The following is a 25300-nucleotide window of genomic DNA, read 5'->3' as shown; positions in this document are numbered from 1 at the left end:
AGGCAATAGTACTTATAGAGGACATAACCCTTATCGATGATGCATTGATAAGAAAGGGCAGGGGAATCAATTAATCTGCCTATCAATTAGTTCGATTTTATTTGTCAAAGATTTGTCCTCAAATAAAATATATATATATGAAATTATGCGTCAAATTCTCTTTTGGCATTTTCTGGTTTTGCATTATAAGAGGCATTTAATCAATATCTGTTATTTTTAAAATGTTCTTCTGTATTTAACAATTGAACATATATATTTCATGCCATTGCATCTTTCCTTCAAGAAATGTTGAATACATTTATCTCGAGGACGAAAGATTAAATCATACAACTTGTTAACAGTTATATAATGAAATGGGTACAAAGCACATACCGCAACCATTATAACGTTCAGGTTGTGTAGAAAATGTTGGTATATAAAAGGTACAGAAGAAAAAGGTATCTGCGTCATTTTCACATTTTCTATTTCCTCGCAACCATTTTATCAATAGTAAATATACCTATTTATCTTGTATGTAACACACCAATAGAATAAATCTTAATCATGTGTTGTTATCTAAACAATACCATACACATTTTACAGCGTTGACATCTATTTTATGTTTATTTGTTGGTCTGTGTGTAATATTTCTTTTTTAACGTCTACCCTGAACAAACAGAGAAACACACATAATATAATTATATATGATCCAATATCAAAACGGTCGAAAACCGCATAAATTGGTCAGCCCAATAACGAGATTTTAACGTGCAAAGTGTACGATTTTCACCTGTTCGCTATTCACAGTACAACTACATCACCCGACAGATGAAAATCAGGAACAAAACAGATAATGCTGGATCATGCTATGCACATTGTCATCTGATCAGGTGGTTTATTGATAAATTACAGATATTTGTGAAACCTGAACGGACAGGTATCCCCTTCCTAATACCTCTATGTGTAATGTAACTATACAAGACAACTAATGTCGCATATAGTGCATGCTTATTAATATTATTTCAAGTATTTATAAATAGGGGTAAAATACATGAGTTGCTGTTCATTTTGGGTATAATTTATTGTACTGTTTTTTTATGGTTTATTTTGTCAATTTCAATCGTATATCTCCCGCATATTGTAAACAAAGAGGTGCGCTTACATTAATTTGACTCGATTTTTCGATTTTTAATCCATTTATTTAAGCAATAACTTCAATACATTTCTTATGTTATGGATCTATAACACAAAAAAACGGAGTATACTCTAAATAATGATGAGAGTGCACTCCGGATTTTTGTTGTAATCCTTATAATTTAATCTACTATACACGATCCCTGTGGAAATCAACTTTTATTGATGGACACTTTTGTCTTAGAAATTATTACGCCGCTGTATCAGCCAATCAAAAGCGACGTTACACACGGCGACATCATTTTTATGGTATGGACTGATAACATAATTGTTTAGGCTAATGAAAAGGTTTGTTACAAGCGAGATTAAATTATTTGTGTTGAATATAGGGGTTCATTATAGTTTCTAGAGATCAAATGAATAATGAAAAGTATAATATTTACAAGCACTAAATTAACGAATTATGTACCTACACACAATCATTTGTATATCATCTGCATTTGTGTTCGGACACTCGCATACAGCACATCGTTTGCCTTCTCAAAAGGAACGCATTCCATCATTAAATTGTGTAAAAAAAAGTCATTATATGTACAGTGTATGTATCACTTTAAACTTTACCTACATAAGTCAATGATGACGGGATATATAATATACATAACTAAAAAGTTCACGATCGCAGCCCCAGTACAGTCTATAAGGCAGCGTTAAACTTGTGACGTCACATATGTGAGCTTCATGTACCCATATCGGGGCGATAGCCGCTGAGTCGAGGTATATTAAAAATATATATTATCTCGGAAACGAAGGTCATTACAACGTTCGCACTTGTTTGGCCTTAAACTGCATAAAATGCAGTATTTTCTTATATAGCAAAATAGTAAAACTGTTCAACAATACAAGGCATATAAATTGCTATGCATTTCCAAATGATAAAAAAACCTATTGAACATTTTAATTGGTAATGCTGAAGTTTATATTCATAATGTGATATTTGCAGAAATACATTATGTTGGAAAACTACAGCTTATATAAATGGTGAATGGAGCTTACAATTGAAAGATGATATATAAAACCACACTAACATGTATATACACTGTTAGAGTGTACGGATATTACTTGGAAAACAATGTCAGGAAGTACCAACTTACCAATTAGGATTGATGCAGAAACACAAAGAACGTATACATCTGCTGCACTTGATGACCTTTCCTTTTTTTTTGGTTAAATCACCAAATGAAAACGTTGTCTACACATACCATAATAACATGACATAGACGCAAAGGTACCTTTCTATTTATGTCACAAATATGCTTTGGTCGCTCTGAGGTAGAGTTTAAAAAATTATCAGCACGTTGTCAATACTCTCTGAGTATTCATAACACTTTGAGTGACTTTGCAATTGTATAGCGGTGACATAAGGCCATACAATATGTCTATAAGAGAAAGATTCACAAAGGTGATAACTCGTTAATAGTTGTGTAGTTGACTATTACATAATATAATTAGTTCTTCGTATATAAGTGATGTTGTTCTCTGAAGCATAGAATGCAATATAACATATAACACATATGATCTGTTCTCTATTTAAACACGAATATTGAAAGGTACCGGCACCTGAGATGGGGACAAGTGTGTGAAGATCAGGTAAATGAGCTGGAAATATGACTCCGTTGATATAGATTTAAAGGGGCGCCATAATCAAAGTATTGTCAGTTTTCCTATATGTTTGCCTATTCGAAAACAGTACGGTCAACTCAGTTTTACAAAAAAAATACAAAATACATTCAGATATAGGCTGGCACAATTCCTCACCGCTTCGGCACGTGTTAGTTAAATGACAGGAATCCATATTATTAATTACCGATAATAAATACAAAAGTTTTGTTGTTCGCACGAACTCTTATATATAAATGTCTGCTTCAGTTTGCACATTCTTGCCCTAAAACATTAAGATTCAAATGTTCTCATTTGATTGTATTTGCAAAGTCTATACTCTATTACCTACTGGACAATACGTACAATGTTATTTGTTTGCACGGTGTTGATTATTTCAGTGCAAAAAATACAAAGCATGATGAGCTTAGATTTCCAGTATGAATTCAGCGCATGCTCCAGTAATCAGAATGTCATAAATACACAATGCCGCATGGCAATAAGCCATCGTGGAGCCTTCATATTTTTATTTGTTCTATAAATAGTATAGGTCGTTTTTGAAAGTTTCTATACTATTAAAGATATAACATTGTTTATGAAACTGGTATGTATTTTTTTCCAGTAAAGCATAATATAACAACTCATAGAAAATCGTCTAGTATCCGGAATTGTGATACCACCTTGACCATTCGATATTTATACAATGCTTGACATACTTCCTGTGTTATATACGGATTCAAGGTATAAACAGATGTATGGTATGTAGGAGTTTGTGCTTCCTAGCTGTGCAGATAAGAGTTCCATTGGTGAGTATAACGGTCAAAGAGTGGTATAACCACTTATATTTTATGCAGGCTATGTCAATGATACAAACAAACCATAATGACCCATGTATGTGTGATTTCCTTGTAGTACACGGTGAACTGTAACATTGGATTTGTCAGACGTATACAAACCAAAACTCCGGTAAAAGGTTTTTTTCTGTTGTCTGTCCTAAATCGATTAACTGTAAAAAAAACTGCGAGTAAACATCGTTTAATGCGTATAAGTATATATCGTTGGTATCAAACGAAAGCTGCATTCATTTTTACGGTACATTTGCCACAAGGAAATGTAAGAGTTGCATCCCCTTCTACGACATCTCGACTCACAAACAATTAGGTAGTATGCTTATATCTGAGATTATTATTTCACATAATAATGTATAAGAAAACACATGTATGACTGTTTAAATGATGTTACAACTGTATCACTATTTCTTGAATGGAAAAGGTATGCATATAAACAGACATAACACAATAACACTTATCAGTGACGATCGACATAAATTATAAAAAAATACCGCTTAAACATAACTATTCACCAGGCAAAATAAAAAATAAAAAAGTAAAACGCGTTGTATAAACGATAACAGTGAAATTATTTCCCAAAATTACGACTCGAACAATTCCAAGCCTTAAACTATGGTACTACTTGTAGTAAGGAAACTTTCACCATTACGCACCCTATATCATTAAAGACACATCTATGTCTTTAAACAATTCGTTTAAAGTCAGAATTAATGTAAAGAAAAAAAACTAGCCTTTACTTGATTACATCAACGACCTCACATGATGATTACATTATACTGTTAGCTATGCAGTAATCATTTAAAGAATACATGTCTTACTAACCGGCCTCGATAGCTGTCTATCACTTGGTATTATATTATATTCACAGTTTTTTCTCTTTTCTATTTCAGGTCTGTGTTGACTCTTCTGACTTTAACAATGGCTACAAGTGTGAGTTCAGAACTGGACTCACACTTGTTGGAGTGTCCAATATGCCTTGAGCAACTTCAACTGCCAAAGTCCTTACCGTGCCTACACTCCTTCTGTCAGGATTGTCTCGGGACATATATTACAAAGGAACTGTCCGGGAAGATGATGTCGACAACATCCTTCCCTTGTCCGATCTGTAGGATGACGACCTCTCCTGTTCAGCTTGCAGAATCAAGGGCTAAATGGGCAGAGCAATTCCCGACTAATAGTTTGATCCAGGATCTTATCCAGCTTAAGGAACGTTCGTCTGAACCATTGTACTGCAAACCCTGCCAGACAAAAGGTAACCTGAACAACCCGGCCAGTTATTGGTGCAAGACGATGAACGAGAACTTTTGCAACATTTGTAAGTTAGAACTTCATGATATCATACACACTGAATGTGATATACTGGATGTCACCGGAAACCATAGCAAACGACTAAATAGGGAAACGTCTGCCCCTCGGTGTTATCAACACGGCGAGAAAATGGTTCGGTATTGTGAGGATCACCAACGTCTGTGCTGCAACGAATGTGTGATCGAAGACCATAGGAGTTGTGGAAAAGTACCAAAGATGAAGGAATATTGCCATAAGGTAAAAGCAGGATCGCAACTAGAAGACATGCAGGCGGCGTTGAAGAAAGGAAATGATCGTTTGAACTCCTGAGTGAAGGACTTTGATGATCAACTCCAAACCATGATACAGAACCAGGAAATTGCACTGCAGAGCATCTCCGGCCTGCGTCAAAAGGTCGATAAACGACTTGACAAACTTCAGAAATACATCACCGACGAGATGATTACATTGTTCAAAAAAGAGAAAAGAGACATGGAGGCATCATCACGGCAGTGCGAACGCCTGATGAACGGGATGAAAAATACCCTGAAGTCGTCCATTAACGCCGTAAAGCAAAACGACAACATTGAGACGATAGTGTTGTATCAGAGAGGGCAGTCAGAAGTAGAGTCGTGTAGGACTCTGGTCACTATGTTGTGTAAGTCATTTACATCCCTCAGCATCGAGCATCAAATTGTTCCCGGACATGATATCATTGGTGATAACGCGATGGGAAAGATCGTCGTCGGAAAACAACCACGATGCATCCCTTGGAGCCATATCGATTTAGCAAACCCCATGTCAGAACGACGTGTGAAAGAAATCGGAAAATTTAACATCAAGTCCCCGTCAGATAAACAGAATAGCTATGCCCGTGGCGTTATGTGTATGCCGAGTGCACAGATAGTAGTAAGTGATTTCTACAACAAAAAACTGAAGTTATTTACAGACAAAGGACAGTACCTGAACGAGGTGATTGTTCGTGGAAATCCCTTGGATATGTGTCTGGTAAACAAAAACACGATAGCGGTTGCCGTCAGCAGTCCTGGCTGTGTTCATCTCATGAAAGTCAAGGCCTCAAAACTCTCCCTGACATCTGCGATCAATGTGTCAAATGGTAAAAACTGTTATGGTATAACACATACAGACGGGAGGTTGGTCGTGGGTACAGGCGAGGGAGAAGTATACAGTGTGACACAGAACGGAGCAGCCGACTTGTTATACAGATATAACAACACATGTCGGTCCCTCACTCATGATATCAAAAAGGGAGACACACTTGTCAGTGTCAATAACACCAACCCGGGGGACGTCGCGGTATCTAGACTTTCGGCTGACAAACGTCGTACGGATGTGGCGAAAGTCGGTGTCGTGAGGGAAGCTAGAGGAATAGACGTGGACAGAGAGGGTAACATCTACGTGTGTGGTGGGGAATCAAACAACATCGTACAGATGTCAGGAGACGGAACACACGTCAGAGAGCTGCTGACGTCATCAGATGGAATAACATATCCACGGGCAATAGCTGTTTGTGGTGACACATTTGTAGTAGCTAATACTAGTATTACAGACGACGAGAGGGACTATATCCGTATCTTTCAGTTAGTGTAAAAGGTATGGGAGTGATCATCTTGAAAACTGGTCATTTTAGTGTTTTATCTACCCTTATTTTAGAATAAACAATTTTCAAACGAACATTTATAATAGTCAACAAAGTGTACAATTAGTGGACAAACAAACCAGAAACGTTTCTGTGAACTGCGCTTTATACAACTCATTTTTGCAATACCACATACAAAAATTGTTATATTTTTTTGTATCTGTTTTGTTGTATTATCAATCAAAATACAAAGTTATCTATCCAATAAAAAAGGTCTATTAAAATCATCAGAATAGGTGTAGAGTCTGCTCTTTAACGGTATTGAATTAAATGTTTAAATAAAGCAAGCAAATACAGACATGTTTTCAATTAAATAAACTAATCAATACAAATATTTAGTAACAGTAAAATCTCGTCAAAACTGATATTGTCATAACCTTCTTCATATTGTTTTAACAGTACGCTACCTTGCTAGTACACATATATTTAACGGTCAATCACACCATGGGATTCGATGTGTTGGTATTGCAAATTAAAACTTTAATACAAAAGTAATCGTCAAGGCAAACATGTCCTTCTCAATTACCTTGTAGGCAAATCAATGTACATGGAAGTTCTGTTCTATGTTTCGCCAACGTTTGTATTATCTAAAACATCTATTTATACAGCAACTGAGGTTGTAAAGGAGAGTATGCTGGTGTCATGCTGTCTGTCTGTCCGTCTGTTAAGATTTGACTTGTCTGTAACTTTCTGATAAAAGCGTTGAACCAAGTTCATTATGAAACTTCGAACAAGTGTTCTGACATCAATCACTAAAGTCCGTCAAAATTCATGGTCATAAGGTTTCGGTCAAAATCAGAGCTACGGATACCACATCATGATGTTGTATATTTGGCTTGTCTACAGGTTTTTGACTAATTTGTTAACCACATTAATTGGAAGGTTACAACATAAGTACATGAGTTGATACACTGAGATCAGTTTACGGTAGAGATCATTTATTTAACGTCCTTGCAACAGCTACATAATATTTAAATGATAATTGGACAACTTTTAATAAAAGTGGATCATGCTTACTTATTTTTTTCTGAACACTACTTCTTCGCAACTATACCTTCATATACAATCGTTATCGTTTAACATGTATTAAATAGTATGCACCATACCGCAATGTTATTATTTGCCCGATTGATGCTTTTGGTTATTTTTTTATTACTTGTATAGCTAATTAATTAGTCATTCAGGTCTACATGTTTGTGCAAGAAGGAAATATGTTGAACATCGTAACGTGCCAATTATAGATTCGCCGAGTGGTTAGATTACATCCTAAATGTTATCCTACGTAAGAAGGATATATAAATCAGCGACGACAGACTATCAATACAACATGATTTTCAAGAGAATCTTTACTTTTGGTGAGATAGGGAGCAGGAGATAATTGGTCAAGAAACTGCAACTGAAATTTAAAGAAAAGTAAACATACAGAGATAATGCTTTAAAGGGACATCAGGTGAAAAGGCGGTTTTTTTAAATGAATATATGTATTGTATGCACTTCCACTTATGTTACCTCGCTATCCCCATATTCATAGTCCGTTCCAAATGTCCAGTTTGACCACTTGAATTGTTCGGGAAAGCCCTGCTAAAAATAGCGCCGATAACGTCACCTGACTAGGCAGTAAACACAAGTGGTGCGAGCGAGATGAAACGGTTTCCAAGGGGGCCCCCAGAGAGGGGCCGTCATGCAACTGCAACTTCTTACCGCACTAAGAAACCAAGTTTTTTGAACAGTATTATTCATCATTAGAAGTTAATTGCACACTTGCCAATATTCAGAATTTAAATTTATTTAGCTTTAAACATAAATGTGTTGCCAATAAAATTAAACAAGGGATGGGGCACAAGTTTTTACAATTTATCACAGCCTTCTCCCGTTATACATTTACAATTAAATGTCAACAATGATAATAGGCATAAACATAAAGTAGATATATTTAAATATGTATTGAATTTAGTACCGGAATATGGCCGGTACAGATGGTGCGGGGCTAAACACCTTCCCTACACCAAGGGACAAACCTTTCTGATTTTTTTTATATGTTGCCGGGGCAGAGGAGGCCGGGTATTCATATTAGTACTAATTTAAATCTTGCATGTAAAAACAAAAATAATCGTTCGTTTAATTCAGCAATATAATTAAATCATACCATTTTATTGAACCCGGTAATATTATAAATTATGTAAATCCACGAACTTCGATAACACGTATCTCGGTGACCCAGAAAATACGCCGTGGGCCATCACAACAGTTATCCCTTGGAGGGCCTCATGGAAAAATCAAACTAACCAGTCACTTATCCCTTCCTTTCGCATAAACCACTGTATAATTATAGAAACACAAAGTAAACTCTCTCCAATACATGCCCATTAACATATTAAACTAAGTTCATCTGTGTTCAAACTCAGACAAAGATACTAGCGAGCTTAATAGTTTTAGATATTTATTCATAACATAAACAGCGCTAGCATTTCTGTCGATTCCATTTCAGCTTAACCGGCTATCCGGAAGAATACATGCACCGTACTAACTGCTACGGCAGTTATTTTCTCCTTTGAATACTGCCCACCTGCAATAATGATTCCGTAACGTACTCCTTGCGCTATCTTTTGACCATTTGGCAACTTTTCGTTTCGTAGCTGACACGGTACAACACTTTTCTTTCGCTTACTTCACACGGCCAGTCATTTTGTTTACAAAGAAATGGTGTGCTATGCGCATGCGCTAATAGAGGGAAATCCCTGAACATAACGTTGGTCAGACAGGTAGAAATACCGATGATTTTCTTAGATTTAATCATTTTTATGAATCTATTTCAGCCAAATCCGATCGTTATTTTCCATAAGGAGTTTCACTTGATATGTTTATGTAGTATTTGAAAAAAAGGCAAAAAATAAAGTTACTTCACCCTGATGCCCCGTTAAACGTCTCTAAATAAACAATGACACATATGATAGGGTAGTTCTGCTGTTTTAATTGTGTCTTTGTCTTAACGCGGGGCAAGGTTTTTTGCCTGATCGGTTCACCGTATACGCCATACGCTCTCCTGTTACGGATTTTAGACTGCGCTGTTTGGATACTACTGATTAATAAAGCTGAATTACCCAGTCGTTATTGCCTAATGTTTGTAGCAATACATGCAATAGGTATGCAAGTAAATAGCTTGTATATGTGTACATTGATATCTGAGTTCAGAGATAATATCAAATTGACCAATACACCGTCGTTAAACCGAGATCACTGTTGTCCTTATTTAACTGTGTCGTGTTTGTTATCAAAGCTTCATTCCAAACCACTCAACCGAGGATAATTACAATGGGATAAGGATTAAACAGTGTATTATTTGAATCTCCATAAAAAACAAGATATTTAAAAGACATCAGAAATGCTATGGATTTCTCACAGAGATATTATACCGCTTGTAGTTTTGTGGAAATTTCCTCGAGTATTGTCCAATATTCTTGCCTGATCGGCATCCATTTTTTTGGCACTCAAACTCGGTGCCGTATTTTTGACGACATAATATTTATACCGTATACAAAGACATTTTTTCCACAAGAAAAATGGCTTCTCCTCAAAGGTATTCATGCTATTATGTACAGTACACTCGGTAACCAGTACAATGGTTAATTATGACATTGTGAGGAGATACATAGCTACTTGTGTACGATTTAGTAGCTCGATTGTCATTAGCATCAGCACATCTTGTCTCCATGAACATTACTTTATGGTTTGTCAGAGGGACTTTTACAGAAAGAGACACGATAAGGGTGTGAGTGTTTGATTTCAAAATTCCTGTGTTTAGAATCTTTCTTCCATAATTTTCAGTGGCCTTGGTCATTGTTTGAGGAGCAAGTTATGTCACTCTCCGTATACAACACCTGTAACTGTAAGCTGTATAGTTGATCAGCACAGTTCAATGAATAAGCACTAGTATGTGAGTTATAGCAAATAAGGATAATTATCTTGTCATTAGCATCACAGTTGTATTCTTTGAAGTAGATACGATCGTGTTTAGGGTGTGGCAGAACATATCTATTCAGCAAAACAAAAAATGTTTAATCGCACTTACCTCAAAGGAAATGAATTGAATGGGGAAGTTCTATATTATTTTGCAAAACTATCAGTATGTACAACATCTTCATAAACTTCCGCCTTTTGGGGAAATGCTTGTTGGTAACATGTTGACTATCATGTTAACCTTTGGCTTGTCTACCTGACTCGCGAATTGTGGTTTGTCAACGCATTGATAACTCGCTCTTTATTTATTAACACCATTGCCCACACTGCTTGTTTGTACCTACAACTACTGCTTCCTCTTTAATCATCAGCGCTTAATATTGTATCGATAATGTACACCAAACTGCAATACTAGTTTTAGTATTGACCCGATGGAGGCGAGTGAAACTTTTTCTTCTAGATAAAATCACTTGAATAGCTAGTTTATATTAATTAATTGGTGCGTTTTTTCAGGGTTCTATGTTAAGAAAGAAAGAAAATTGGAAATTGTGACGTAAAGCTAAATGTTTGATCGACAAATGATGATAGAACATCTAATGTGTTACCCTACTTTAGTATGATTTAGATATCATCTACAATATCAAAATTACATAATTTGTGGGGGAATAATATCTAGTCAAACTATATTATGTCAGATATGTGGTGTATAAGATTAATAGTCATAATATTGTTATCAGTTTGTGATTTTTTAAAGTACACAATTTGCTTGTTAAACGTTTTACACGTACATACACGTACATATCTTTGACCATTTACCGCCTATGGAAACATACCGCCGTGTATATTTTACTCTACCAGTACAAAAGACCCTGAACATATATAAATGTCAACATAAGCGTACACTTAGTGTGTACCATACACAAGCATCCCTACCTCTCAGTCACACCATCGTCTCAAAACAATAAATGTGTAAAAGCTGCGTGAAAATAGTTCCTTTTCTACGGCTACTCTACGTTAGTGGAACTATATCTGCTGCTAGTTTATGAATATACTATCAATATTTTAAGAGATAGTGCATAGTCCCTAGGTTTAAAACACTTAACAAATTTTGTTGAGTTGATATTTTCTTTTGGTAATGACTATACTCGTTACGGTTGGACAAATACTCATGCCGGGAAGATGAAATGTACACGCACCTAGCTCTTGTTACAGACTTGTCCTGATATAATGGTATCCTATGACTTATCAATGCTTTATTCAAAATCACTCTACCGGGGATAATTTATTTGGATATTAACTAAACAGTGTATAATTTGAGCCTTTATAAAAAAACAGGATTTGAGAAAGACGCGAAATATTGCGTGGGATTTTAACAAAGATATTTACATCTTTTGATGTTTTGTGGAAATTCCCTCAATTATTTTGCAATACATCTCGCCTGAGTGTCAGCCATTTTGTTTGATCACATATTTAATGTCGTCTTTTTACAGGAAAACAATAGTTTTTTATCCGTACACAACAATGCCTTTTTTACAAGCACTGCAATTATCTTAAGTATTCAATTGTTTTCCGAGAGTGTTGTTAAAGTCAGTGCAAGGTGAATGTATCGTAAAGACAGACGACAAACCTACGGGGTCAGTACAAGATGTATATACCGCACAGACTGACAAACGATATCCATAGTCAGTACAATGTGTATGTACCGTACAGACAGACGGCTGACCTGAGTAGCCAGTGCAATGTGTATGTACCGTCCTAACAGACGAGATAACTCTGAAGTATGTACAATATTGATGTTCCGGACAGACAGACGTTCAACCTCCAAAGTCAGTACAAGGTATATGTACCGTACAGACAGACGAACGATATCGTAGTCAGTACAAGTCCAAGTACCGTAAAGACAGACGACCGACCTTCGTAGTCAGTATAAGAATTATTTACCACACATATCTCCTTAGCCAGTACATTTTACCTAGACTTCTTCCTATAATGCCATACCAAGTAGGCTGCCCTGGACTGTGATACACAGGACAACGCCCTACACTGTGATACCAAGTGCGTCGCTCTGTACTCTGATACCATGTGCGACGTCCTGTACTCGTTACCAAGCTCTGTACTGTTAACCTAGTACGTAATCACATAGTGTGATACTACATACGTCGCGCTGTGCTGCAATATCCAGTCTGTGTACGAGTTCTGTAATATCCAGTGCCTCGCTCTGTACTGTATTACCGAAGTTTTGCCCTATACTTTATTACTCAGTACGGCATTCTAAATTGTGATACCGAGAACATTGTCATGAACTGTGATACACAAATAGGTGTCCCTGTACCTTGATACAAAGTCGGTCGCCCTGTACTGTGATACCCAGTACGTCACGCTGTACTGTGATTCCCAGTGCGTCGCCCTGTACTGTGATACCCAGTACGTCACCCTGTCATGTAAAACCCAGTATGTCGCCATGTACTGTGATACCCAATATGTCGCCCTGTATTGTGATACCCAGTGTGTCTGCCTGTACTGTGATACCAAGAACATTGCCCTGTAACTTGATACCTAGAACGTCACAATGTATTGGGATTCCCTGTCCGTCTCCCTGTACAGGATATACCCAGTACGTCACCCTGTACTGTGATACCAAGTGCGGCACCCTGTACTGTGATACTCAGTATGTCGGCTTGTACTGCGATGCCCAGTACATCGACCTAAACTTTGATATCCGGTACGTCGCCCTGTACTTTGATACACAGTACGTCCCTCTGTGAGTTGATACCCATAACGTCCCCATGTACTGTGATTCCCAGTGCGTCGCCATATACTGTGATACCAGTACGTCGCCATGAAGTGTGTTACTCAGCACGTCGTCATGTAACGTGATACTAGTACGTTGCCCTGTACTGTGATACTCAGTATGTCACTATGTACTGTAATACCCCNCTATGTACTGTAATACCAAGTACGTTGCCCTGTCCTTTGATATCCGGTGTTTCGCCCTGTACTGTGATTCTAAGTGCGTCGCCTTGTAACGTGATACCTAGTACGTCGCACATAATGTGATACCCAGGAGGTCACCCTGTCCCTTGATACCCAGTACGTCGCCATGTACTGCGATACCCAGGACGTAACCCTGTATTTCGATACCCAGTACGTCGCCCTGTACTGTAATACCAAGTATGTCACCATTAACTGTGTTACCCAGCACGTGACCCTGTATTGTGAAACCAATTGCGTCGACCTCTACTGTGATACCAAGTACATCGCCCTGTACTTTGATACCGTATTCTGATACACAGGAAGTCACCCTGTACTGTGATGCCCAGTATGTCGCAGTGTACTGTGATACCCTATACGTCAACATTAACTGTGTTATCCAGCACGTTGCATTGTACTGTAATTCCCAGTGCGTCGCCCTGTACTGTGATAAGTACCGACTTTACAGATGCAACAGGTTAGCCAGGAGCTGGTGTGATTGATGGCGGCTTTGTATCCCTCTTCCGGTCAAGTCGGGTCAAAGTCAGGATAAGGCAACATTAGCCCAGGAGTCGTCTTTCATAAAACTACATCTTAAATTAATACATGAAGGATAAACGGCTCCTTCTCTCCTTTATCATCCCACTTGGTCCATTTGTTACATACTTAATCCCCCTACTCATTTGTTTATATCTTTTATTTGTTTGTTGGGTAACCGAATTAATCGGTAGTGAATTGACAACTAAAAAACAAACAAGGAGGAAACGCTATCTCTTACTTTGGCAGTCAAAGTGAGGAAACGGTGAAAAGGCTAGTAAGGGTTCTATGATGTCGTGTGTAGTTTATAGTCAAGTTGAATTACATAATTAATGTATATCACTTGATAGTGAACATAGTCGTATGGTATCGTAGTACAAGGCGAAGTACAGGAAATCATAGTACAGGCCGACGTACTGGGTATAACAGTACAGGGCGACGTACTGGGTATCAAAGTACATGGCGATGTACTGGGTATATTAGTACAGGGTGACGTCCTGAATATCACGTATATGTAGATATAGCATATATCACGGTAGAGGGCGACGTACTGGGAATTGCAGTACAGGGTATCGAAGTACAGGGCAACATACTGGTTATCACAGTACAGGGCGACGCACTGGGTACCACAGTACAGGGAGACGTACTGAGTATAACAGTATAGGGCGACGTACTAAGTATCACGGTATAGGGCAATGCACTACGTATCAAATTACAGGGCGACGCACTGGATATCACAGTACAGGGCGACGTACTGAGTAAAACAGTATAGGGCGACGTACCTAGTATCACGGTATAGGGCGACGCACTACGTATCAAATTACAGGGCGACGCACTGGATATCACAGTACAAGGCGAGGTACTTGGTATCACAGTACAGGTCGACGTAATGGGTATCACAGTACATGGCGATGTAATTGGTATTACTGTACACTTGGAACCAGAAAACAGGGTGACGTATCGGATATCAACGAACAGGGCGAAATATTAGGTATCACAGTACAGGGTGACTTCCAGTTTATCAGAGTACACGAACGTCATATATCAGTACACATAACCGTCATCAATCTGTTCACACAAACGGCATCAATCAGTGCACATACACATCATCAATCAGTGCACATAAACGTCATAATATAGTACATATACGGCATCGACCAGTCCACGCCAATATCATCAATCCGTGCACACAAACGTGATCATAAAGTACATACAACGTCATCAATCAGTGCACACAAACGTCATCATACCGTATAATGTGTGTTTCAATAAATGTCAATGCTACGATTAAATCTAAATGTTGAACTGGTCCAGTCTCTGAAGTTCTTATCAAGCAATATCGTCTTTGACGTACGAACATACTAAGCTCATTACATATTAATCAATTACACTCTTAATTAGGAAGCTTAACAACCATTTAAGTAATACATGTTGTCATAGCGATAGATATTCGTGTCTATCGATTTTCATGCATACTATCTCGACATAAAATACAACGTGACCTTTAACAGTAAGATGTTAATAATGTTAATAGCATTATCCCCAAAGTACATTTTTTATGGTATACTATCATGTTACCCCTGTTTACGAATCAATCGGATTTCATTTTTACTCGATATATTTTGTCTGAATATTTACAAGGTTATATTATTATTATCATTTATCTACTTTTTATTGATTTTGTTGTTATTCTTTTTTTATATTGAGATTATCTATTTTTTTGTGTTTGTTTATCTTTTTACTTTTATAACATAATATATAACTGTATAAATAGCATGTATGTGTGTATATACATGTAACGTATATATATGTGGATTACAAATTAAAATTTAACCTTACATTGCTTTGTTGTTATTATTTTTATGTTTATCTGTTTGTCAATTTCATTCTATGTTTATTTATCTTTTTTTGTTTTATTTTGATATTTTGTCCGTTCGGTATGTGAAACCCAGTACCTCGACCTGTTCCGTGATACCCAGTGCGTCGGCATGTACTATGAATTCCTGTAATTGGCCTTGCATTACGATACCATGCGACTATAGACACTATCAACTGATATACCTTATGTAATTCAATTTGACTACACACGACGTAATATAACCCCTACTAGCCTTCTCAACGTTTCCTCCGTTTAGTAGTGTTCCTCTCACTATGACTGCGTTTCCTCCTTGTTTGTTTTTGAGTGATCAATTCACTACCGATTAGTTTGGTTATACAACAAACAAAGAAAAGACAAGAAAATGAGTAAGGGGGATTAAGTAAGTAATAAATGGACGAAGTGTGATGATAGATGAAAGAAGGAGCCGTCTATTCCTCATGTACTATTTTAAGATTATAGTTTCATGAAAAACGACTACTTGACTAATGTTGCCTTATCCTATATTTGACCAAACTTAACAGGAAAAGGGATAGTCGCCACCACTCACACCAGCTCCAGGCTAACCTATTGTATCTCTAATGTCGGTACTTATTTAATTCCGTCTTAGAGAGCCTCATTCTACCTGCCGAAATAAACCTAACTCTATCCTCTTGGTCGCCGTTATCACGCCTAATTTTCTTAGGGAAATAATCAGATTGCTCATAGCTTTTCCTGTGATGGAACCTGTATTTATACCCATATCTAACCAAATCACATTATCATTTCCTTATAAAATGTCTTCTGTTATACTACGATTGACCTATCCAAACTTCCAAATAAAAAGAAAATAACTAAAGCAAGTCTATACTGTACTATATAACTATATATTTCTTATTCAACGTAAATTATACAAACAACAACACAGCACCTATGTAGCCTCTTTTTATTTCATATACAAAAAAAACATCGTGAGTAATAATACACGTAATGTTGTAAAAATCAGCGTTAAGTAATACGACGCGTGCACTATCCGGGATTTTGACTCCGCCTTTTCCATTCGATATTTACACTACTTACTTCCTTGTCTCGAGAGAAGGATTCAAGGTGTAAACAATGTCTGGTTGTTAATAGAATGGAAGTTTGTGTCTCCCGTGTAAATAGGTGTCCCCTTGGTGAGTATATAAGACAGAGGTGATAATGTACCCTAACATGTGATGTTTATTTTACAAACAGTCAATGATAATCTGTGTATATCACAGTTGTACCTGTACTGCAATGTAGACACACCTTTGCTGTTGTTAGAAAAATACAAACCGAAACTTCTTATTTCATTTGTAGCATATATTGTCTGTATTGATAGCAAAAAGCTAGTAAACATCGTTACATGTAAGAACGTACGCATGTAAGAACGTACGCATAGTATTATATGAGTATCAAACGAAAGCTCTCATGTGCATCCATGTATACAATATGTTAGCGACTTGGATATACATAAGAGTTACCTCCCCTGCTGCGTCAAAGGACTTCAATGCTAGCATTGATGTGATAAAAATACCGACTTATGTATTAGAAAGCAAATGTATACTTCTGATTAAATGATCTTATGACTTATACATATACACAGACATACACATACATTTAAGTTCAAGTAAACACTGTGTTATCGTCGATGGTCGATATGAAATGTAAACAATACCGCTTCATGAATTATACGCTACAAAAAAAAAATGCTTTGTATATCGGCCATACGGGAAATATTACTTTGTGATAAGGAACTACAAATTTCAACATTACAACTATTTATCAAAAAACAACTGGAACCTTTCAAAAACTTAAAACAAATGGTATCACTTGTATTATAGAAATGCTAGTCATTGCACACCATATAACATAATGTCGTCTATAGACAGTTTGTTTTAAATCAGAATTGTTTATAAAATAAAAATAGGAAACATGACTAACCTCAATTAAACTACTTGGACAACATTTAATGATGATTAAATAGTATTCCATGTGTTACTTTTCGGCTTCTATAGATGTCTTTCTCATTGGTAATTGATTATAACTATTGTCATTTTCAATTTCAGGTCTGTGTTGACACTTTCTTACTTTTACTATGGCTGAAGGTGGTCTCCCTCCGGACCTGGACTTACACTTACTGGAGTGTCCAATCTGCCTGGAGCGACTTCAACAACCCAAGTCCTTACCCTGTCTCCACTCCTTCTGTCAGGATTGCCTCTGGATCTATATCACCAAGGAGCTGTCCGGGAAGATGGCGTCGGCAACATCCTTTCCTTGTCCGGTCTGTAGGAGGACGACCTCTCCCGTTAATCAGACAGAAACAAAGGACAAATGGGCAAAACAGTTCCCGACTAATAATGTAGCCCATGACATTATCCAGCTCGGGGAACGTTCGTCTGAACCAATATACTGCAAACCATGTCAGACAAAAGGAAATAAAACCAGCCCAGCACAATTTTGGTGCAAGACGATGAATATCAGTTTGTGTGAGTCTTGTAAGGTACAACTTCATGATATATTGCATAATGACTGTGATATATTGGATATCACCGTTTACGTAAATACTCATTGTAAACATGACAAGTCTGTCCCTCGATGTGACCGACACGACGAGAAAATGATTTGGTATTGTGAAGACCACCAACTTCTGTGCTGCCCCGAAAGTGTGATCGAAGACCACAGAGGTTGTGAAGAGGTGACAAAAACGACGGAATATTTTAAAAAGTTAAAGTCAGGAGAACAACTAAAAGAGATGCAGGCTGCGCTGAAGAAAGGAGCAGAGGTCATGGACTCAGTAGTAAAGGACTTTGACCAACAACTCCAGGCGATGTTACAGAACCAAGAAATAGCACTGCAGATCATCTCCGACCTACGTCGAAAGGTCGACAAACGACTAGACAAGCTTCAGAAAGACATCACCGACGACTTGATTACATTGTTCAAAAAAGAGAAAAGAGACATGGAGGCATCATCACAGCAGTGCGAACGTCTGATGAACGGAATGAAAAATACCCTGAAGTCGTCCATTAGAGCCGTAGAAGGAAACAACGACACTGAGACGATAGTGTTGTATCAGAGAGGACAGGCAGAAGTAGAGTCGTGTAAAAGCCTCGTCAGAGACATGCGCAAGTCATTCACATCCGTTAGCATCGAGCATCATATTGCTTCTGGAAATGATATAATTAGCGATGACGCGATGGGAAAGATTGTCGTACGGAAACAACCGCGATGCATCCCAGAGGGTCATATCGAATTTGCAAACCCAATGTCAGAACGACGTGTGAAAGAAATCGGAAAGTTCAGCATCAAGTCACCGTCAGATAGAAAGAATTGCTACGCAGTTGGTGTTGTGTACCTGCCATGTGCACACATAGTAGTAAGTGATTATAACAACAAAAAGCTTAAGTTGTTTACGGACAAAGGGCAGTACCTGGACGAGTTGGCCGTTCAAGGATATCCCAGGGATATGTGTCTGATGACCAACAACACGGTGGCGGTCGCTGTCGGGGGGCCCGGTGGTATACGTGTCGTAAAGGTCAAGGCCTCAAAACTCTTCCTAGCATCTGAGATCAACATGTCAAATCGTAAATACTGTTATGGTATAACGCATACTGATGGAAAGTTTGTCATAGGTACTAGTGGAGGAGAGGTATACAGTATCACACAGAACGGAGCAGCCGTATTATTATACACACATAACAGCACGTGTTGGTCCCTCACTCATGATCGAATGACGAGAAACACATTTGTCAGTGTCAGTAACACCAACCCGGGGAGCGTCGTTGTGTCTAGGTTGTCAGCTGACAAACCTCACAGGAGTGTGATGTCGGTCGGTGTCGTGATGGGAGCTAGGGGAATAGACGTGGACAAGGAGGGTAACATCTACGTGTGCGGCATGGATTCACACAACATCGTTCAGATGTCTAGGGATGGGGCACACGTAAGGGAACTACTTACGACATCAGAAGGAGTGCACAATCCATGCTCTTTAGCTGTTCGTGGTGATACATTTGTGGTAACTAGCACTAGTAATACAGATGAGGATAATTATATTGCCGTCTTTGCACTTGTTTAAACGATATAAATAATAATACCTTAGTAAATTGATCACTTTCAATTTTTGCGTCCTAAAACAATCAAATAAACAATATTTAAATATACATATTTACATTTCTACTGAACTTCGACTCAATATACCTACTACACATTTTAAAGTTTGTTTCTCAAGAACTTGCCAGTTGGCGTATTGAAACACAGCATATTATCAATATGAATTACCTCCCTCTTGTTTGAAAAAGTACATTTTTTAGTCTCATAACAATTTGCATTTCTTCAATATTTAATTTTATCAAGAGTAATGATTATACAACATTATCAAAAAATATTTTGAAAACATTAGAAATACTTTGTAAATATATAAAAAGTTAACAACATGGAAATCAAATCTCGTTCGAGTGTTTTTTTCCACTCTTGTCGTCTACTTTATTCAGATGTCAATTGTTGGTAATTTTAAAGTTGTCAATTTAGAAGCGTTTATTGTAATACGAAATGCATCATCCAACATCACTATGTCGGACTTTGGGTGATTTAGGACGAAGTGAAGTCACTAGATCTGGAGTTCTTACGACTACATGAACTAGTGACTGTGAGAGCAGGTTCAATAAAGATACTGGTGCAGACTTGAAAACATATGAAGTAATGACCCAATTAAAGTCCACCAAAAAACCCCACAAAATATGTAATACTATGTTGATTGTTGATTTAATTGCAAAAACAAATACAATGAAGTCGTTTTAATAATTTACACTTGCGATTGTATCGACACTTTGTATTGCACTCAAATATAGTTGGTAGTCATTTCAGCGTCTCGATAACCTAGAAAATCTACATCAAAACAAAAGTTGCCTGCAGGAGTGTGCATATTCATATTTTGAAAATTCTACAAGCTGAATCTATATTTTCAAATAACCATAACATGTTATAGTCCTGGGAGTCGGGCTATAGGAATTTCCTATACACTGCTGTAAGTCCTTCTTTTCTCTTTAGACATAATGCTTTAAAACAGAAATAGACATGATCACAGTGCCTAAAGTGAAATTGTCATAGAAACTAAGCAGATTTTATTGCGATGTCAGCTCCAAATCAGAAGAGACTACTCCCACGCCACAGGAATACCACAAAACAGCATGAAACCATTAATACAGCCGTCCATCGGCACATTCAAGATATCTACAGAGAAAATGATATTGTTTTGAAACTAAATTAAACAGGCAAATACATTGTTGAACGGTCTGCTAAAAGAGAGATTGACCTTAGCGACCGCAGAACCAAATGATTTTCCATAGACAATAGTGGTAACGTATTCCACTGTCCTGGGTAAATGGGGTTATCCGCACTGGTTTACCTGCCATCATTTTGTATGTCACGGTGGCCAAACTTATCAACAGTTTGTCCAGTAATTTAGTATTTAACATGATATATTTTAAATACGATGTAATTTGAGTACATGCTAATACTTGCGCTGTGTATCGTGTATAATGGTATAAATGTCTGTGTCAGGTAATGTACCTGTGTTATAATTGTGACGTATGAGAGGTGGGTGCAAATATTGGCTGATATTGACGTTTTGACCTATGACCCTGTTCATGCACGTGAAAAGCCTCACCATGTGCTCTATCCAGGTGAGTTAGTTCACTCTATACCAACCCTTGGCTTGGATAAGTCGCATGTTAACTGCCTGTGTGCGTTACCGCCACAGTGCAAGGTAAGTATTTCATTAAATTTAAAATAATATAGAACAAACTATTACTTCTATTTAACAAATTATTAAATAAAGTACTGTGGTTTTATAATATATTGCATTTGAATTATATTGCCGTCAAATATCTGAGGCTATAAGTTAAATTAAGGTACACGTGGTCAGGTTTTATAACATCATGTCTTAGGGTTAAAATTATGGTGTAAATATGTTATATAAGTTTCTGAAATAAAATATAATATTTTGTTTACAAGTAATGTCTAAATATTAAATACTTTATGGTATTAATATATATGGATATAGTTATACGTTTACACGTGTCCGTAAATGTACACTTAGACATTGTACTTTTATTTCAGGGAACTGTCTCCGTTCACGGTGTGGAACTGTCATCTTTGTGTACATATGTCTTTGGGTTAATGTATGTTCGCACAAGAAGAAACCCACACAAATACTCGTGTGACATGTACATTAACCCAAAGACATATGTACACAAAGATGACAGTTTCCCAAGGTAACACAAACATGTACGTTATACACTTAAAAAAATCTCCCCACTGCCAGTGGAAACAATGCATTCCTGATATGAATACCAATATTTTTTTAAATAATTGAATGTGAGTTACAATTAATCTGCATAACTACATAATTTGATGGTAAACCCTAAACAGAAACACAATCCAAGGCGGACTGTCAACTAATGAAGCTATCGTTGCCAAACGGATGAATGCAACAGGGGAAAAACTGTTCACTCAACATGTTGAAAGAGTCTGTTGGAAAAAAAACTTATCTATCTAAAGTTTTGCACATGCTCTTCTCTATGATTGTGTAAAAGATGATATCAACAACCCCATGCACGATAGCATCTGATACAATGCTAAGGCCTTAGGCATACGTTCATGCCATATATATGAATGTATGCGAAGTACAGCAAACGATACAATGTCTGAGAGCGACAGCCATTCAGAAAATGAATGACGAAGGCTTTCAATGTAGACAGATCATGATGATGTCCGGACATCGGAATGAAGCGAGCATTCGAAGTTATAATAAGAACAGAACCAGCACACGTATACGATATATAAGCGGAATATTGTCATCCCAATCAACAGAAATTGTTCGTGCGAACACCATGACATATCACGAGCTGTTCCTTCTACTGCTGTGCTACGTGACTTTGGCATGGTCTTTCAGTGAGATAGCATTACAAAGACGGCATCAGATCCGGGCTATCACAAGGAGGAAAGCATACCAATATACCCTGTCTCCTGCATACATAAACGCAAGCACGTATACACTACACACATGGGGGCAAAACTTAATTAAAACAAACCAAATAAATCCCCCTATTGTTTCAAAGTGAACACTGTCAATAAGCAACTCATCGATTAGCTGACGCTCGCTGTCTCAACCCGGTAGTACTCTAGGACGTCTCGATAGGTCCTTTTTTTCTCTCTTTATCTATGTAAGCCGCAATCTTGGATTGGGAAGGGAAACCGGAAATGATAGGTTTTGATATGATAATATCGATGTTGGGTCTATTGTGATGATGTGTGATTGTTTGTAATTTAAAGTAACCTTTATAAAAAAAAACATACCGCACCTGTTCCGGATGATTTACATCATCGCTATTGAAAATAATTTATTGTGGCGACGTTGTTTGTGAGCGACTTTTTAAATCCATGTATTTACACGCTCGGTGAGGTATTGTGATATTGTACATCATATTTAGGGACAATGTCACCATGTAGTCATAACATTGTATGATATAATAACCATGTCATTATACGTATCATATCCTTGAAGTCTCAGACTGCAGATGTTGGTAATCTACTTCAATAACAAGAATTTTCATTGAAAAACAACGATGACTGACAACATGCTGGTTAATTACGACTTTGATTTTAAGTAATATATCAATTAGTTAAAAACAAATAATTTCACACTTTTTTCTCTCGTTATCTATGTAAGCCGCTATCATGGATTGAGGAGGGAATTTTTCAGAGGGCTTAGATTAATGTATGCATAATAACAATGAATCAATATTTCCTACGTGTTTAATTAACCATCTTTTGTATGTTGATATGTAAAATACATGATTCATGAACATGTAGGATTGTTTGTAAATTAAAAGGCCCCTTATAAAAGTGTTGTTATGATAATTGATTATCGGTTAATTATATTGTTGGTTCATTGCCTTTAAGGGACGTATACAGAAACACACCTGTTCCGGGTGATTTATATCATCGCTATTTAAAATCGATGTCTGAACTCCCGGCATTTCATGTGCTCCTCCCGGTGCTCCATGCGCTCCATGCGCTCTTACTGGCGCGCTTGGAGCTCCTTCCCAGTCTCCATGTATTGACATTTAATAATATTGCTAATTGTTTGTATAAATGTCTTTATATCCTTTGTTATGTTTGTTTGGGTCATATACTACAGTATTTGTATGGGTATGATTTGCCCCACTGTATGTTACCAGAACGACAGATGACACGGCGTAGTGTCATGGTAACATAACATTACAAGTGACAATTAACCAATCGTGTCAGTGAATACACAGTTGAATAAAGTATATGAATGCCAAAACACAATACTCCTTTTTGGTAACTGCGATAGTACAGAGTTTAAGATGGATCCCAGACGCTAAAATAAAAACGAAAAGACGTGTTTGTGATATACGAATATGTTAATCAAGACGATATCAATGCACGTGTATTTAATTGTCTCTGACATAAGAACGGACGTGGGTCAGACACCCACCCCGCGTCCACCCGTACAACATAAAGCCTAACATGGACAATATTTACAATACCGAGAGTCATCTACCACCCGTGGCATGGTATAGGGACGATCTGTATTGGGTTGCACGCCCTTTCCCACAAAACGGGGTCTTGAAATGAGACCGTTCTAGAGATGTTCACTCTCTTACAAATCAGTTACATGTAATATGCGTGTCCATAAGATGAATAGATCCATTTCACAAATAGACCCTGTACGTAAAAGTGTATATTGCTGATCACTCGCGACGCTGTGAATGAATGTCAATCAGCTGTGGGAATTTCCAATAAGGGAAACCCCTTTTGTACACATCATATGTACAGTAGAGCATGGATTAACATTACCAACTGTAACCATCATAACTGTTTATGATACTATGTGCGCTATAGCCAACTCATCACTAACATATAGCTAATTATTCGGCTTTCTTTTGTATATTTTGAATATGTAAGACATAGTTTCGTTCTTTATATTGTTCCTTTTTCTTAATTTTCGCTCAATTATACCACGACCTGTCTGTATGATCGAAACACGGGAATTGTTTCCATTCTTAATTTGTTCTTTCCAAAGCAGCAGCCACCGGTGAAATGTGAACAACTTCACTGTCCCGAGCGGAATTTTCGTCGCCCATGTCAGTAGTTACCTCAATCCGATACCTAGGGTTCGCTCCCTCCAATACTTCTGGTAATAGGATCTCCAGTGGTCCGGATTGGAAACATAAACGGAACCAACCATTATAATGCAACCTGTATCTCCACCACCTAGTTTACACACTGTTCAGTCCATATTATCTCGGCCTTTATAGGGGACAGGATTTGGAGGAGGAGGAGGAAGAGCAGCAGTACAGCAGC

The 25300-nt window shown here is 37.4% G+C and overlaps 3 protein-coding genes across 3 annotated transcripts; all 3 read left to right on the top strand.

The window, feature by feature from the left end:
- The first annotated feature begins 3476 nt into the window (after positions 1-3476).
- Positions 3477-5260, top strand: LOC110446060 (E3 ubiquitin-protein ligase TRIM56-like). The gene is made up of 2 exons (XM_021491017.1): positions 3477-3575; positions 4511-5260. Exon 2 carries the CDS (start codon positions 4539-4541, stop codon positions 5235-5237), a length of 699 nt encoding a protein of 232 aa, XP_021346692.1. The 5' UTR covers positions 3477-3575; positions 4511-4538; the 3' UTR covers positions 5238-5260.
- Positions 5261-5267: 7 nt separating this feature from the next.
- On the top strand, positions 5268-6518 carry LOC110446058. Its single transcript, XM_021491015.1, has one exon. The coding sequence runs from the start codon at positions 5268-5270 to the stop codon at positions 6516-6518; it is 1251 nt and encodes a 416-aa protein (XP_021346690.1).
- A 10456-nt stretch (positions 6519-16974) lies between these two features.
- On the top strand, positions 16975-20271 carry LOC110446059 (transcription intermediary factor 1-beta-like). The gene is made up of 2 exons (XM_021491016.1): positions 16975-17061; positions 17977-20271. The coding sequence occupies exon 2, from the start codon at positions 18006-18008 to the stop codon at positions 19983-19985; it is 1980 nt and encodes a 659-aa protein (XP_021346691.1). The 5' UTR covers positions 16975-17061; positions 17977-18005; the 3' UTR covers positions 19986-20271.
- Positions 20272-25300: the final 5029 nt, after the last annotated feature.

The sequence above is a fragment of the Mizuhopecten yessoensis genome, unplaced genomic scaffold (genome assembly GCF_002113885.1).
Source record: "Mizuhopecten yessoensis strain PY_sf001 unplaced genomic scaffold, ASM211388v2 scaffold2497, whole genome shotgun sequence".
Classification (NCBI taxonomy): Eukaryota; Metazoa; Mollusca; class Bivalvia; order Pectinida; family Pectinidae; genus Mizuhopecten; species Mizuhopecten yessoensis.
Note: the sequence above shows the minus strand (reverse complement) of the source record. Positions and strands in the feature narration are given on the sequence as shown.